Source organism: Aythya marila (genome assembly GCF_965140915.1).
Source record: "Aythya marila genome assembly, chromosome: 10".
NCBI lineage: Eukaryota > Metazoa > Chordata > Aves > Anseriformes > Anatidae > Aythya > Aythya marila.
The window spans coordinates 19,347,504-19,363,520 of NC_139051.1; the positions used below are offsets into that span (position 1 = coordinate 19,347,504).

The 16,017-nt window shown below is 47.9% G+C and overlaps 1 protein-coding gene across 2 annotated transcripts in view; it reads right to left on the bottom strand.

The window, feature by feature from the left end:
- The window catches only part of PHF2 (PHD finger protein 2), a 97,072-nt gene extending 87,948 nt beyond the window's left edge, over window positions 1-9,124 (bottom strand). Inside the window, exon 1 of one of the 2 annotated variants that reach the window (XM_082768445.1) lies at window positions 8,631-9,124. In XM_082768445.1, the coding sequence (XP_082624571.1) occupies window positions 8,631-8,728 (98 nt within the window). In that variant the 5' untranslated portion in view covers window positions 8,729-9,124. The remainder of the gene's footprint in view (window positions 1-8,630) is intronic. The other variant, XM_082768444.1, reaches the window with a different exon arrangement.
- Window positions 9,125-16,017: the final 6,893 nt, after the last annotated feature.

A 16,017-nucleotide genomic window follows, 5' to 3' on the forward strand; every position in this document is an offset into this window, starting at 1 on the left:
CTGCCTGCCACAGCTCCCCGAATGGCCCAGCCTGCCCACGGTGCTGAGCCAGCCCCGTGGTACTGGATGTGGCTGGCACGTTGGGAAAGGATGAAGGCTTCCACCTCATTGCACGGAGGCCACAGAACTGCCATCAGCCGCCTGACGTCTAGAAAGGTAGCAGAGCTGGACCTCCTGTGTTGACAAAGGGCTCTGCACCGCTATTGCTGGTGTCCCGAGGCAGGTATCTCTGGTACAAAGCCAACAAACAGTTCAGCAGCTGGGCATGAGGACTGCGCAACTGTAATAGCTCTGCTGGAATAACATGATCAGAAGAACTTAGGTGGATATGTTCACTCGTTCACTGGAAAACGTATATTGATCACAAAGAGGAAAATGTATTAAGGTGCTATTGAAAATTATGGAGTTTAGAGAGTCTTATAATTCATCTGGAACATTTTTTCTCCTCACCAATTTTTCTCCATACATAGCTACACTGCCTTGATCATTTTTTCATGACATTTTTATCTATTTCCTCCACCGCAGAGCTATTTAGCAATAAGGAAAAAGCAGCGGGTCAGTTAATCAAGGCTCACGTTGCGTGCAGAACTGATTTTTTGTTGCCTGAAAAATGGCATTGCTTTAACTGCCCCATTAAACTCCAGCACCTGCTAAGGGTGCAGTCCTGCTATAACTGAACTTAACAGGCACCTGGATGTTTGTAGGACTGCTTAACAAACACAGTCTAGCTAAAAGGTTTGGGCTGCTGAAGAGCACTCATTAATTTATACTCTTTTTCTAACACGCCTTTTTAAATTAAATGTGAATTCACAACATTTTATCCTCTTACTTGTAAACCCCTCTGAAATTACAGGAATCTTTATATACAGCACCCTTATGTGATCTATACTTACTGCCAGATACCGGTTGAACAAACAACATATTTGTAGGCCAGCTCCTATGTTACTGTCCACACCTAGTGTTACTGAAACTCGTATTTTCTAAAGCATTCTTTAATTTGAGGTCTGAGCTGACACATCAAGACTTCGATGTACAGGCCAGTTAGGCACTCGTTATACCTAAACTCTTATTTGCATAAAATGGACTAATCAGTGCTTGTCACAGCTGGACTCAAAGTGCATCTGTTAAACGCTGTTTCAAACTGAAACCTCAGGGTTTTCTAACCAGCACATTTAAATACAAGGCATCCAGGCACTGTAAACCTAGAGGTGTCTAACAGTCATGCTGAGTCCTACAGCAAAGAACTGATCAGAAAAGAAAAGGACATTCAAAGTCAGCTTTGTAGACCTAAGTGTTGTATTAACATCCTCTGAAAGACAGTTTGCTACTTAGGCAGTGCTCCAGAAGAGGACAGAAGACTTGAAAATACTTGAGTGAGGAAGCTGATGCACTTCTTGCATGCAAATCCACAGACTAGCCTGTAGTTTACCAAGAGAGTGCAGCATCAAGTGCTTTTCCTGGGGATGTCAGCATTAGAATTCCACCTTAGAAAATTAAGGGTGAACTTCAATTTAAACGTAAACTTATTGGGGAGGAGGGGAGGTTGGAAATCAATACTTTTAATTTACAGCAAAGACAAGCATTCAACACTCTAGCATATTTTCTCTGCAAGATAAAACTGCAGATAAAACTGCATTTGAAAATCTGCCATATAAATTGAGCATATTCTTTTAACAAATAGTTGTGAAGTATTCCTGCAGATGTGATTGATACTGCAAAGGCCCGAGACTCTCTGAGGTCAAATGAAATTTTGATGGCATACTAAAACTAATATATTTTCTATTCGGAATCACAGTTTCTTTCTCAGAGCACAAATGGATGTGGGAAGGTAAGACGAGCAGTCTACGTAGCCGTGCCAAAGGACCAAGAACACAACACTGACTGGCAGCACAAAAACCGACTCGCTTTACCTTCTGGCCAGACTCCCTGTACTCTGGAAGCTGCTGTTAAAAATCACCAGGGGATCACACAATTGTATGAGACAACAAACTCAGCATGAGTACTGGGACAAGTGTGCCACGCATTTCTATCTCTATGCAGTCCTGGATATTTTTTTTTAAATGCATTTAAGTATATTTTTTGAACTGACATCATTTGAACTGACAAAAGTCTCTTAAGTTCTCTGAACTGTTTTCAACTTTCAGAATAAGTAATACTATGTTACAGAAAGGAAGATTAAAGTGACATTGATTTCAGCCCGAACAGAAGAAGGCTTTTAACAGCTTTATCACAAGTTCAAAACTTTTTCATGTTCCACACTAGCAAATATATTTTTAAGTAGGTGTTTTGGTTTGTTTAGGTTATTTTCCTTCTAAAGTAAACAATTCCCACTAACTTGTCTGTATGGATAGTTTATCCAGAATAATTAGCATGCTTTATGGGCTCTATAAAAACACTTCTCAAGAACCTGTCTTTTTTTTTTTCTTTTTTCTTTTTTTTTTTTTTTTTCCCTGGAATAAATCGTCCATAAGGAAACACTTCCCAGTACAGGTATTAGTATGGCTTATTCACAATAGTTGCTCTGGTCAACCTCTCAGTATAACTGAGTCTATAATGCTGACAAACTCTTCAGAAACAACTAGAAATAATTTTAAATATTAACTGTTTATTTATCGAAAAAACTTATTTACCTTGCTCTATCTAAATTCTTCATATTCAATGAAATCTTTTCTGTGCAAGGTACAATTAACGTTAGTAACTCCCTCCATTGTTATAGTACTAAGGGGAACTGCATGGTATTTTAAGGATTAACCTAATCTTTAAGATTTACCCAAATTTGGGCACAGCTAGTGATAAAGATGTACAAGAGAAGAACTAAACACTGCCATGCAAAACTAGACCTATTTAAAAAAGAGGCAATTCTGAACACTCCAGAAGGAGAATTACATCTCTACAAACACAGTGTTTTTAGTTTTGCAATATAACAGAAAAGTGCATTTCTTAATCCAGATGGAGTTCATTCTGTGCATCAAGGCACTATGATTAAAACCCATCATAATTTTATGCTGATACAGTAAGTGCATTAACAATTTCTAGTTAACTAAACCTTTTATAATTTTACTAAGACATTTACTTCAGCTATGCCTGTGGCAGAAAGTTTTAAAGTTTAAATCTACATGGAGTAGAAAAATAAATATTTAAAATACTTGTTATTCTTGTATCAAGTGATTGTAGGATCCCTCCCTAAAACCACAGGTGCATGTTTTAAATACTGGTAACAAAATATCCACTGCAGAGAAAATAAATAAGTCACCTTCCTTCACCTACAGCTGTACCAAATAACCCACAACGGATTTTTAGTTGAACAAACTTGTACAAACAGACTTTCCTTGTCTTGAATATTAGGTTCTGTAAACTCCTGTAGTAGCTGAGTTTGGCTCGCTAATAAATATGACTTCTTTCTAATCATGACATCTTCCTACCATTATTATTTTGCATTCACAAACTGTCTGCAAAAATACCATAACTGCTTTCAACTGCAGCAAAGGTGCACAGGAGAAGAGGGTGCCCCTAAAACGGGTGGCTCCTAAACCACGTGCAACTTCACAGATTATGAGCAACATCATCACTGAGATGTAGACAAGAAGGTGCCGTTCACAACACAGAGGCAGAACATGCTTTTGCCAAACCATGCCCCTGAGCTGGTAAACTATCTTCTCCCACCCCACCTAAAGCAAGCCTGCACAGTACGTGGCCTGGAAGACACGTGTAGCTCTCAGCACTGCCTGCACAGAGCAATTTGGCTGGCCAGGCCTGCAGAAGACATAGCAGAGGAGCTGCTTGGGAACCTGCCGATTCTCAGCTTCTTTGTCAACCAGCACGTGCTACAACTCCCTCCTTCTCCTCTCTTTGCCTTCCCCAGGCCCAAAGAGCCACCTCCCACACCAGCTTTACAGCTGGGGGAACCTCTGACACTCCGCTGTTGCTCGTACCCACGGTCCTGCTGCTGGATAACACGCAGGATGACTCCTGGCACTCCTCACCAGGCAGGGAACCCAGGAAGTGGGGCCGTAACATACGTGCATTATGGCAAAGATGCAGGAGCTAGGAAAGCGTGGAGCACCCAGGCTGGCCGTTTACAAGAAAGCAAAGGATTAGAAGCAATTGGGGTGTAGGGATTTCACTAGACCAAACATCCACATCAGACGGCATACATCACATATAGCACCAAATGACCACACAAAATCATGTGTAATATCTGCACTATACAAGTTTTATCCTGTGCCAAATATGGGGAAAAGAGCTTGCACGCTGAAGTTATGCTGAGTTGCCTGGTCAGAGGTGGGTTCTGTGCACTATGAAAGCCACAGCTGCCATCCAATTTTCAGGGGTATTTCAGGAGATACCAGACAACACTTTGGAGGTCATAGCAGGAGGATGCAGAGGACAGCAAACACAGGAGCTGGGATTACTGAAGCTAGTATATGGTCAGCTCCACAAAGACAAGTCTGAGTCTTGAATGGTTTATCCGCCCATTTGAGTCCAACACCTTATTCGAGACTTTCAGGTAGTCCCCAGCAATATCCCTAGTGAGAATGGACTGTGCAGACTCAGCGATTAGAGTCACTGGAGACCACTGTAATCCTGTAAATACAGGCCATAAGACTGCATTTGACCTAAGTGATGTCTTCAGTAGATTTCCACTCATCATTCTCACAGAGGATGACAAGTCCATGACCACTGCAACAGGAAAACTCGTGAGTGCTGTGCTACAGAAACGTTCTGCCAGCTTAACTAACCACAGGGGAGGAAAAGTAACAGCAGGGACAAGCGTGATTCCTTGGGAATCCAAGAGTAAGTATTTCAAAGTGTCCCAACTCCATGCATTTCTTTGGCAAAGAATGTACAGTCTTCATGAGCGGAGGAGTCTGACAACCCTGCTGTCTGCTGTGGGATTTTTTTTCCTTTTGCCTATAAGATCATCTCCATTCTAGCCGGAGCTTGGAGCTGCTCGTCTCAAGCTGCTCAGGCACATAGAAAGCACAGAAACGATTGAAACTCAATCTAATGAGAAGTCACAAACAGCACTCTGTGAACATACCAGTGGCTCCTTCGTTCAATCCACTTCATAAACAGCATCTAAGGGTCTCTGATGATGGGTAACATATGGAGTCATAACAAAGGGCCTCTGAAGGCATTCACAGGAAAGGAACGGAGCCAATGATGAAAAAGTCTTTCCTCTTTCTCTTTATAGATCACCACCACCACATGGGCAAGATTACCAGTGACGACTGATGCACAGAATTAACAGGGATGCCTAAACTTTGTCTCTCACAGGAAACCTATCAGCCATCTATATCAATTCAGCAGTGTATTCTAACGCAGTAACTTCACTACGTACAGGCCCAAACCAGAATGATGACAGGCAGCCAGGAAACAGAGGAGTGCTCTGAGGTACAGCCTTCCCCTGCCACACAAAAGTTTAGATATGACAATGAGCAACCACGTAGAAGCTTCTCAGAGTTAAGGAATTAATTCTAAAGATCAAACACTGCTTCACAAGAGAAATCCTCACTAATAAAAATTTCCCTGATGAGTGAAATCTGAAAGCCCCTGAGAACCCTGGCTCCCTCCCTCTGGCACTTGTTTGAGGAAACATCACAGAGCAGTGATTTCCAAACTGTAGTAAACGGCACATCAGCAAACTGCTGAGTACACTGTGGTGGTCTGGAAAGCGCTCATCCGTCACGTGGTGGTGGTTCCATCTCCCTGTTTCCAACTTCTAATTGCATTAAACAAGTTTCTAATTGCATTAAACAAGTTTAACTCACATTTAGTACTTCTAATTTACCCTCAAAACCACTGAAGTTGCCACAGAGATGCTACCCACCATTAGATTGCAGGGAGACAGTGACTGCTGTGTAACTGAAACTGTGAAAAATATTTCTTTAAATATTTGGAAACTAGGGCCAGAAAGGAAGCAGGAAAACACCTTATCTTTTTCCACAAAACCAAAATAGGAATGACATTTGTTTTCTGAATTGCACACTGTGTGCCATGTTAAAGAGACAAGCATGATTACAGAATTAAAAAGTTGGGCAAGCCTCCTTGTGCAGCTTTGCACACTTGCTTATTTTTGGTTGCAGTAGAGTATCCACATAAACATTAACACTGTCAGTGCTTTGTGAGACTAGGAGACAGACAGGACAATTCTACATGACTAAATCCTGATTTACATTTTTCATTGTTGAATTTGTTCATGTAATACCAAGCAAATCAAATAGGCACATATACAAGGGGTTTCCTACTTCATCAGTCAACATACTTCTCCAATACAACCATGAGGTTTCCCCTTGAACAGAAGTCTCCTCCTTCTCAGTTTTGTTTACATTAAAATACATCTCTGGATGCTACCTTGTGGCTAAGCAAAAAGCATACGCACCCTGTTTTTAAGGCAGTGTGATGGATTTATGACCCCACTCTCCCTTTATAAATGAACCACCTTTCCTTGTGCATGTGGAAGATGGTCACCGAGCTGCTCACAGAACGATCATCGTCTTGCTCAGTTACAGCTGATCGCTTTTCATCAGTTTTAATCAACATTACCCACTGTATCGAGGCAGCTTAACTCCTTGTCTTGCTTAGGTTTTTCAGGAATCCATGAAGTGTGAAAGTCTTCATTTTTATCAAGTACTTTAGTGTCCCGAGTCTCAAGCACACACCTACTGAAGTTTCTCTTCAGCCTCTCAGTCAGTTCCACCTGTACCTCAGTGTTAGCACAGGCCGGCGCGCATTGTTCGAGCCTGATGTCCAGAACCACAAACGCAGAGCACCCCACTGCCAACACGGGCACGGAACTGCACATTTCCCTATTTCACTTCACGTTTACAAACAGCTTTTTAACCCACTGGTGGCACACCATCCCGAGGGCCACCTCTAGGTTTCTTTACCAGCTCCTCTGCGCACGGGGCCAGTTCCCAGGACGCCGCACTTGACACGGGGCCTGCTCGGCTGCCCGTGACCGCGGTCAGTGCCCCCTGCCCCAGGCACGTACCCAACACCTCTAATTTAACACCATTTCACCTCACCGGCCACCACCCGCGCCCAGCACTCGCCCTGTGACAGGCTGCATTTTAATTTTGACCGTGACTCTGTCTCTCCCCGCCCCGCCACCCGGCTCCTCAGCCCCTCTGCCGACTTCCCCATTGCTCTCAGAGCGGAAGGAAAAGAGAATAAAAATTTAAAAAAAAAAAAAAAAGGAAAGAAAGAAAAAAGCGAAACGCTCCCGAAGTTCAGTTTCGCGGCGTTAACTCGCGCGCGCTCGCTCTGCCATTGTCTCCCGCACAAAAGCCCGCCTGCGCCTGCTTTCCATGACAATGCTTCAGGGGAGAGCCGGGGCGAGAGCCCCAGCCCGCCTTTGTCCGCCCCAAACGAGCCCCCTCGGAGGGGCTGCAGCCCTCGGCGGCGGCCGGTGGGGCGGCCGGGGCCGGTCACAGGCGGGCGCCCATTGTCCGGGGGCCGCCGGGGCTCGGCGCCACACGGCGGCGGAGGGACCGGGGGGGGGAACGACCGGGGGAGGGGGGACCGGGGGGACCCTGCTCGTCCCCGCCGAGGCGGGGGCGCCCTGCCCGGCCCTGCCCGGCCCTGCCCGGCCGAGGGGCGGGCTCTGTGCCGCCGGGGTCTTCCCCGCCCGGCCGCGCCCCGCCTCGGGGCCGTCGCTCCCCGGTTGCGGAGGGGCTTCCCCCCTCGGCGCGGCGGAGCCAGCGTGGCCGCGCTTCCCCTCCGCCAGGGCGCGTGTGGAGCCCGGCCCTCAGCGGCGGCGGCGCCGCGTCCCCCCCGTGCACACACAGACACACACACAGACACACACACACATTTATACACATAATACACACACACACACATATATACACATAATACACACACATACGCGCACACACACACACACGCCTCCCTTTCCTCAGCCCTCGCCCTGCCCCGCCGCCGCCCGGCTCGCCCCGCCAAGGGTTAAGGCGAGAGGCCGGCGCGGCGATGGCAGCAGCCCTGTCAGAAACACCCGGTGGGTGCCGCGGGGTGGCGAGGAGAGAGAGAAACAATAAAATAAATTTAAAAATAAATAAATACATTTAATAAATAAATAGATAAATAAATAAAAAGAGAGAAACCCCGCGCGGGGGCCCTGGGCTCCGTGCGGCCGAGCCCGCTGTCAGGGCGGCCGAGCCCCGGGACGCGCCGCCGCCGCCGAGCCGCTCCCGCGGGCGGCCGGGGGGAGCCGCGGGGCCCCGCTGAGCTCCGGGCCCCGCAGCAGCGGCCCCCGCGGCGGGGCGAGCGCGGCCCCCGCTCGGCGGCTGCCCGCCCCGGGGAAAGCACAATAGCCCCCCCACCCCAGTGACACCGGAGCCCCGGGGAGAAAGGGGGGGGGGGGGGGGGGGGCTTTGTGAGGAGAATTGAGCGAAATTTACAAAACAAAACAAAAAAAAAATACAACAGAGGGAGAGAGAGAGACGGGGGCAGAGTGGCTCCTCCTCCTCCTCTCCAAAAAGGCCTGTTGGAAAACTGCACACGGCAGCGGCTCCAACGGCACCGTCTCCCTCGCTCTGCCCTGGAGAGAGAAAAGGAGGCGAAAGGCACCGAGCGAGAGGGGGGGATCGCGGCGAAAGGGGGGAAAAGGCCCGATCTCTTTGTGTTACCTGCCGTGAAACCAGTCCTTGCAGGCATCGCATTCAATCATGAAGCGGGTTACGTCGTAGGGCAGCCTACAGATGCAATAGACGGGCACCGTCGCCATGTTAGCTCCCTTCAAAACAACGCTGGACTCCCAGACAAGCGAGCGGGGCTCGCTGCGGCTCCTGCCGCTAGGTAGCTTTTGCTGCTTCTCCTTCCAAAATGCCAGCAAATTTGCAATGTCGAGAGACGGAGCGGGGAGGGGGGGGGGGGGGGGGGGGAAGGGGGAAGAAAAGAAGGGGGGGGAAAAAATCAGATAATGCAATTACGGCTCCTCAAGGGCGAGCGAGCAATGTCAGAAAAATAATAAAGGGCTTCGCAAAGTTTGGCTGCATGGTTCCTCCGGCTCCGCGAGCGCCGACCGACCGGACTGGGGCTTTTTTGTTGTTGTTGTTGTTAAATGATTATTATTCAAAATGTTTGGCGAAATGCATTATATTGCATGCCCCCTGGTGACAGTACAGTACCGAGGCTTTTCATAAACACTCCGAAATGTAGCCCTTTCCTTGTAATGTCCTTACGTCAGCTTGCAACATTGCAATATTTCCTCTGCTGGGGCTGGGGCGGGCGGCGGCGGGGGAGGCGAGGCGAGGCGAGGCGAGGCCAGGCGGCAGCTCCGCTCCGCTCCGCTCCGCGCCGGGTGAGTTCGGGGGGCTCCCGGGGCCCGAGGGGGGTCGCCTTGTGCCTGGGGCAATCCCCGGTGCGGTGCCCCGGGAGGGACTTTCTAAAGTGGCCCGGGAACGGCGGGGGGTGCCCAGGGATGGGGGCAGGAGGGAGAGACCCCCCCGCCCGGTGCCCCCCAGCACCCCCCCGGTGCCCCCCGTCCTGCAGCCGGGCTCGGACGCCCCCGCCCAAGGGCAGCTCTCGCTCCGCGGCCAGGTGCGGAGCATCCGCGCTTCCAAGCGGTTCGCAGCCGCCGTGCTGCCCCCTCGGCTGACAGGACACCCCGCTGGGTAGTGCCCTGAGGGTGGTTAGGGGCCTCTGGGCACAAGCTGCACGTGTGTTGATTTATATTAAAAAAAGAAAAAAATATATATAAATGGTCTGCTAGTTGTTTGGAGTTATTGCAGTGCGTGTGAAGGTACCTGCCTCTGCGTGTGCTGGTCCGGTCACCACTAGCCACGGAGCAAGCAGGGCTGCTACAGCAGAGGTGAAAATAAACACCCCGTGCCTGCAAAGCACCGACCCAAAGCCGGCAGGTATGGGCTCCGTGCTCTGAGGTGCCCCTTGGACACCCCTGCATAGCCCCAGACTACAACTGCCCACAGACACCAGCTGCCTCATGGACAGAGAGCAGTAAACAGGGGGGCAAAGGCAAAATTTGAACCCAGATTGAGAATGCAGGACCTCAATTTCCCCCAACACCTAGGCTCCAAACAGCTGTTGGGGTGGTTAAAATAGTCACACTTTGGGATGTTTGCTGGGATGTACGCCCTGAGTGTGTTTGATAGCCACTGGCACACTTCTCATAGATGTGCGAAAACTTCATAAAATAGTCACAAAGAGTCCCACCTGACGTGTGATTGCCAGTTACAATTGATTTGGTGTCTTGAATCCATCTCATTTGAGGGACGGGAGGATATATCTATTTGTTAATAGATAAAAAATAAAATAAAAAATGGACACCTTTCTGTTTTTTCAGCAGTCTGCAAAAATCATCAGAAATCACCTGTAGTAGACAAGGGGAATTCAAGGGCCCAAATAACTTGAGCTCTTTTTTTTTTTTTTTTTTTTTTTTTTTTTTTTTTTTTTTTTTTCCCCTTGCAGAGATAAGGCCATTGTCGGCACAGGCAGAACCTGTCTAGGCCAATTGAAGAGACACCGTCAAAATTACTTGCCTTGCCCATCAAATTTACATGCCACAGCAATGACTTTCAGTCAGTGTTCATGCAGAGCTACATTGAACTAGTGTCAGAAATTACATTCCTGGGTCTACCATGAATGTTTACAAGTGAAACCGAATTTCTAGCATAGCTCAAGGTGTGGTAACGCAGGGCTAAGTTTATAGGCCTACATTTTACATCATGACTCAGTTGTTTTGAACGACATTTTGAGGCACACAAAGGGGCCTATTTTCCTCATTATGCCGAGTGGTATAAGGATCTTGTCCTCTAAAAATCAGACCCCTTTTAACTTTGAATTGATTTATCATGATTTTAATTGCTTGGGGTTTCAACCAAAAAAGAAGAGCGAGTCTAGGGAGTTACACAGGATGAGGAGACAAGGCCCAGAAAACCATCACAAGAGCTAAGTGGGCTTTTATAGGATCCCCTCTTCGCCACCTGAACATGCCAACCACATCCATCAGAACCTCTCAGTTTTGCAGGAAAGGTTTAGGTAGAACTTCTGTTGATTTTGATAACCTTTTGTATTATGGGACAGTCAAGCAAAAATTGTTTTCTTGCCTCCGCACACTAGAAAGGCATGCAACTGCAACCTGGAGTGCCTTGTTCCTGCTTTATGAGCTACCAAACCCATGTGTTCTGTGAAAAATCACATCCTTTCTTCAAGTTCCACAAGCATCTCCATGAAAGCAGTCCTATTTCCAAAGTACCGCCTGAGATTCTAGCATCAGCACGTCTCCACTACAGCCACTGGGGAAAGAAACCCTCCTAAAACTGCGGGGATTTTGGTGGCCACAACAAAGGGTGGCTGGGCTGCACAAGAGTGTAGCCAGACGCTGCTCCACAGACACGGTCTGAGCAGTGTGAGGCTGCTCCACTGTCCCTTGCTGCTCTCCGCTCCAGCAGCAGAGCGGCGCCACCAGCACAAGTGTTTGTGTGAAGTTGGTGTGGTTGTCTGACGGCGTGCGGGAGGCTGCTGGAGCTGACACTGCCAAAACTGCATGGAAACAAGTTAGGGGAGTCGGATGCTCTGTTCTGGCAACTCAGACGCTGTACAATTCATTTTGCCAGGGATTAGCATATAAAGAAACTAATTGGTAAGGTTGTCCCGTTGTTCTGAGTTTTTCTGTAGACCCAGTAGCTGTGCAAGGACGGTGCTTGGCTGGTCTCATGCAGGGAGGAGCGAGTTGTGGAGTGATGCTGAGATGCCTTAACCTAACATAATTTGATCACTGAGTTAACATGTTCGAAATTCTGAAGCAAGTTTTTAATAAATATTTTTAAAATGGTAGGAAAACAACAACAGCAACAACTACCCAGCAGCATAAGCCCAAACAGCTGCCTGGAAAACACCCGCATGGTGACAGCGGACTCTGCGGACAGGATGCTCACAGCAGCCTAGCTGTAGGCCGAGCTCACACAGCGCTAGGAGCCGTGGGGCTACCACGCACAGAGATCTGCTGCCATCTTTGAGCTTCTGGAAGGGGATGAGATTTTTCTGGAGTATTCAGGTGATCCTGGAGCACAAGGCTCACCAGCTGTGACATTCTGAATTACCTGGGCACTTCTGAGGAGCCTCCATCTGCTCTTTGATTACAACCAGTAAACACTCACAATACTCAGCTCTCAGGTCCCTGGCCTGGTAAGGCACACAGAAAAGGCTCTGACTTGATCACCAGCACAGAGGGAAGTTCTTTATTACCATTACCATTTTTTGAGCTTTCCAGTTTTTCCTCATTATCATTTTGTACTTCCTATAGATTTCCTCTACAGTGGTACATACAAGGTCCTTCCCTGTAGCTTTCGACACATTGTCCCTGGAGTTATTTCACTGCTAGTGTAAAGAAGAAAACCACATTAACTTTTTTCCCCTTCAACTATATCTGCTCATTAAGTAAATGTTTACGAAGAAGATATCTATGAAACCAACCTTGAAACAACAGGGATCACTGAGCTTCAGCAAGAGAGGAACTAGTTGGTGACAGTGTACGTCCCTTCCAGTTTTCCTCATCTGATACCAGATCTCCTTATTACATTAATTGGTTAGATCTCAAGAAACACTAAGAAACTTCTAAAAACATACAGCTGAGTTAAGATTCTGAACAGAGAACTTACACACACTGTCTCCTGTGATTGTTCAGCCCTGCCATGAGCAGAAGTGGAGGCCAAGTGAGATAACAGTGGGACCCAACCTGCAGGTCTAGCACGGGCACAAGCGGTCATGCAGCACACAAAGTGCCAGGGCTGTCCTGCGGGGAACTTTACAGTAAATACACAGAGGCAGCAGTTCAAATGCTGTAATAAAACACCCAAGTAAACCCAAATTCCAAACCAGGGGGAATAATGAGATATGCCGTTTGAAGCAAGGCAGTCAAGAATGTAAACAGCATCTGTAATTTAAAAATCATTGAAATTGTAACAGGAGACTAGGTTAAAAGGGCCTTTCATGTAGCAAATTAGCTTAAAGATCTAGTTAAAGAATTTATTTCGTATTCATAACAGTTAACGTAAATTGCATTATCAGTCCATACATGTACCTTTCGACTCACTTTGCCTCCTATTTCAGCACACAAGCTCATGTTACACCGAACCTTGACACAAGGAAGCTACTTCATTGGGCATCAGCATTGTACTGACAATAAAACTGTGTCTTCAGCATGGCTTACCAGAATCTGCAGGATTCATAAAACCTGAACTTTGACCACCATCTCAGATGTCAATAAAAACTTACCAGCTTTTTTTGTACAAGGTTTTAAGATTTCAAATGCATTGTTTGGAGGAAAAGATTCTAATAACTCAGAAAATCACCAGTAGTCCTCCCTCCCACCCCCCACCCTTCCTGGTATTCCTGTGCCACTGCTGCAGCGTGGGGAGCCCCAGAGAGGGCAGTGGGATCGAAGAGCAACCATCTGCCTTGCAGCATCACCCTGACCACGTCCTGCAGCCTTTCAGGTGTGCTGGCAGATGTGCTTGTTGAAGTATATACATTTATTAGCCAAAGCCTCCTGCAATTTAATGAACATTGGGTACAGAAATATTTTTGAGGTGTTTATTGTCTGTGTTTTACAGCAGGGCATAAAGTAGTGGAATGGCTGTCACATTTTACTGAGCTCAGTGACAGAAGCAAACATTTAATTCAGCAATATAAATACTTCCATTAAACATAGTCCTCACGTTTAGAGCCCAGGTGGCAAGAAGCATCACACCAGCTATGCCTTTTCTCTCACCACACACATTACATGTGCAATACTTCATCAAACTTAATTTTCAGGAGGATAGCTTAAATACGAAAAAATAAAATAAACATCAAAGAAGCACACCATCCCCGCTTGAGCTGTGGCAAGAGCAAGGGGAGGACAGTAAGCGAGGGCTGAGTCTCAGAGCAGCCTCCCGGGTCAACCTACCACCTCTCCATCATTGGTTGTGGACTTTGCCAATTCCCACAGGCCACATCCTCCAACATGCAAAGCACCCAGTCATGTAGTGTTATGTCGACCTGCTTTAACTCATCAGAAACACTTGTGTAAGTGAGACAGGCGGCTGGTGAAGGGGTTGGGCTGGGAGGCCCCAGCGCAGGGGCTTCACCGCCCACCCTCCTGCTCCAGCCTTTGCTCTGTAACCCCTCACACACGGCCTGAGAAGCAGCCTGGCTCCTCACAGACAGGACAGCAAACCCAAGCAGCGACCCAGCTCCTCGCCTGGACAAGTGGGAAGCTGTGCTGGCGTGAGCCAGAGGAGAAGCCAAACCTCCACACACCTCGCAGCTGAGGGGCCTGCAGCTTGCAGAGCCTCACTGCGAGGACCGCACGTCCACTCCACTTCGAGCCAGCTGCTCCTGGGCCACAGTCTGTGAGCTGGGCAACACATCTCCCAGCATGTTCGTTGGGCTGTGGTCACATTTTGCCCAGTGTCCAAGTTCCACGCACCCTGGAAGGCCCCTAGTGCTCAGGAAGCGTTGTGGCGGAGGCTGCGGTGCGGGAGGCAGGCACGGCCCAGCACGGTTGTGCTCGGCAGCCCTCTGCAGGCACCGCGGGTGAGCAAAGCAGTGGGAGCTCAGGCACTCGTTTGCGCTCACAAACAAAAGCCTGAGGCTTGGTACTCCTGCACATCCCTCCCCTCTTCCATGCGCCCCGCAGTCATTGCCTCTTTCATATGTCCTGGTTAAATTGGGTTTCTACTCTCTAAGGAAACAGCCAATTTATACAGGCAGTACGGAGCAGCTGTATTTGCCAGTCTGGATTTACAATACCTCCCCTGGCAAATCGTCATAATCTCAGCTACAAGTGTGATTCAGCTGGCACACCACGAGCAGGGCAGCAGCATTCCCACAGGCAGCAGGAGCTGCTGAAGAGGAGTCAGAGTTGCCACCTACAGCACCAGCCAGTAGGCTTCCCTCACGACTCATCTGCTGGATGAAAGCAGCAGCAATCTGTCCCGCTCCCTCCCTGAAAAGGCCTCGCTTCACCCAGTGCTTAGTACATCAAAGCACCCAAAGCATCCACGAGCCCCCAGGAAAAGCAGCCCAAATACATCAGTGCAGACACAAAGCTAAAGTCAGAGCAGAGTCCACAGCCACTGATGCAAATAAGAATGAAAATACAAAAAGAAAGGGAAAAATATGTTTTTGTTTTTTTATTATTATTATTATTATTATTTTTAATCCTTTGTTGCTCTTACGGTTGGTTCTTGGAGCAATGGGCTGCATGGACAGACTGCTTGTCACTGTCACCAGAGGACTGCAGGAGTCACCAGCAAGAGTTGAGGTCTGAGGCGCACCAAGCAGAAAAACCATCAGAAGAGGTTCAGTTGCAATCTCTAGAAATCAGTACTTGGTTGCCAACTCTTCTGGGAAAAGCCACATTCTGGAGGGATAATGCCCCACCTCACCCCCAGGTCACCCTCAGGGGCAGCAGAAACTCCTCAGGGCCAGCAGCAACCTCCTTCACCCAGCTGCAGCTCTGCCCAGCACACGAAGGCTGCAGGGCCAGGCTGCGGCTTCCAGAAGTGCTTTGTAAAAGTGATTTCAGCCAGGGTTACTCGAGTAACGTGGCCACTGAGGAGCCTCATGCAAAATGTTTTTATAAACATTTAAACCATTTGTAAACAAGATTTCATAACTTGGCAGTCGTACTCGTATTTTGTTATTTTCACCCAAAGCATGCTGCTGTGCTGAGAGCTGCCTTCTGCCTCCATCCATTACGATATCAGAGTCCAAGGGGGAAGTTGCAATGAAGACTTGATGCTTCTCCTGCATTTCTGCATTTTATTTTGTAATTTCTTACTTGTGCTTACAAGGGTCACTTGAGGCTGTTTCATCCAGAAAGGTGGATGTATCCTGATCAGGAGGCACACTACAGGGCACTACACTTTGTCACAAGTGCTGTAACTGCACCACTACGAAACTGAAACAAGCTGATAGGCAACAGGAATCTGCAGCACTCCTGCTACTCTGTAGCACCTACCCCAACTTTTACTTTATATTTTCAGGGTTCCCTCGTGGTTTTTTTTT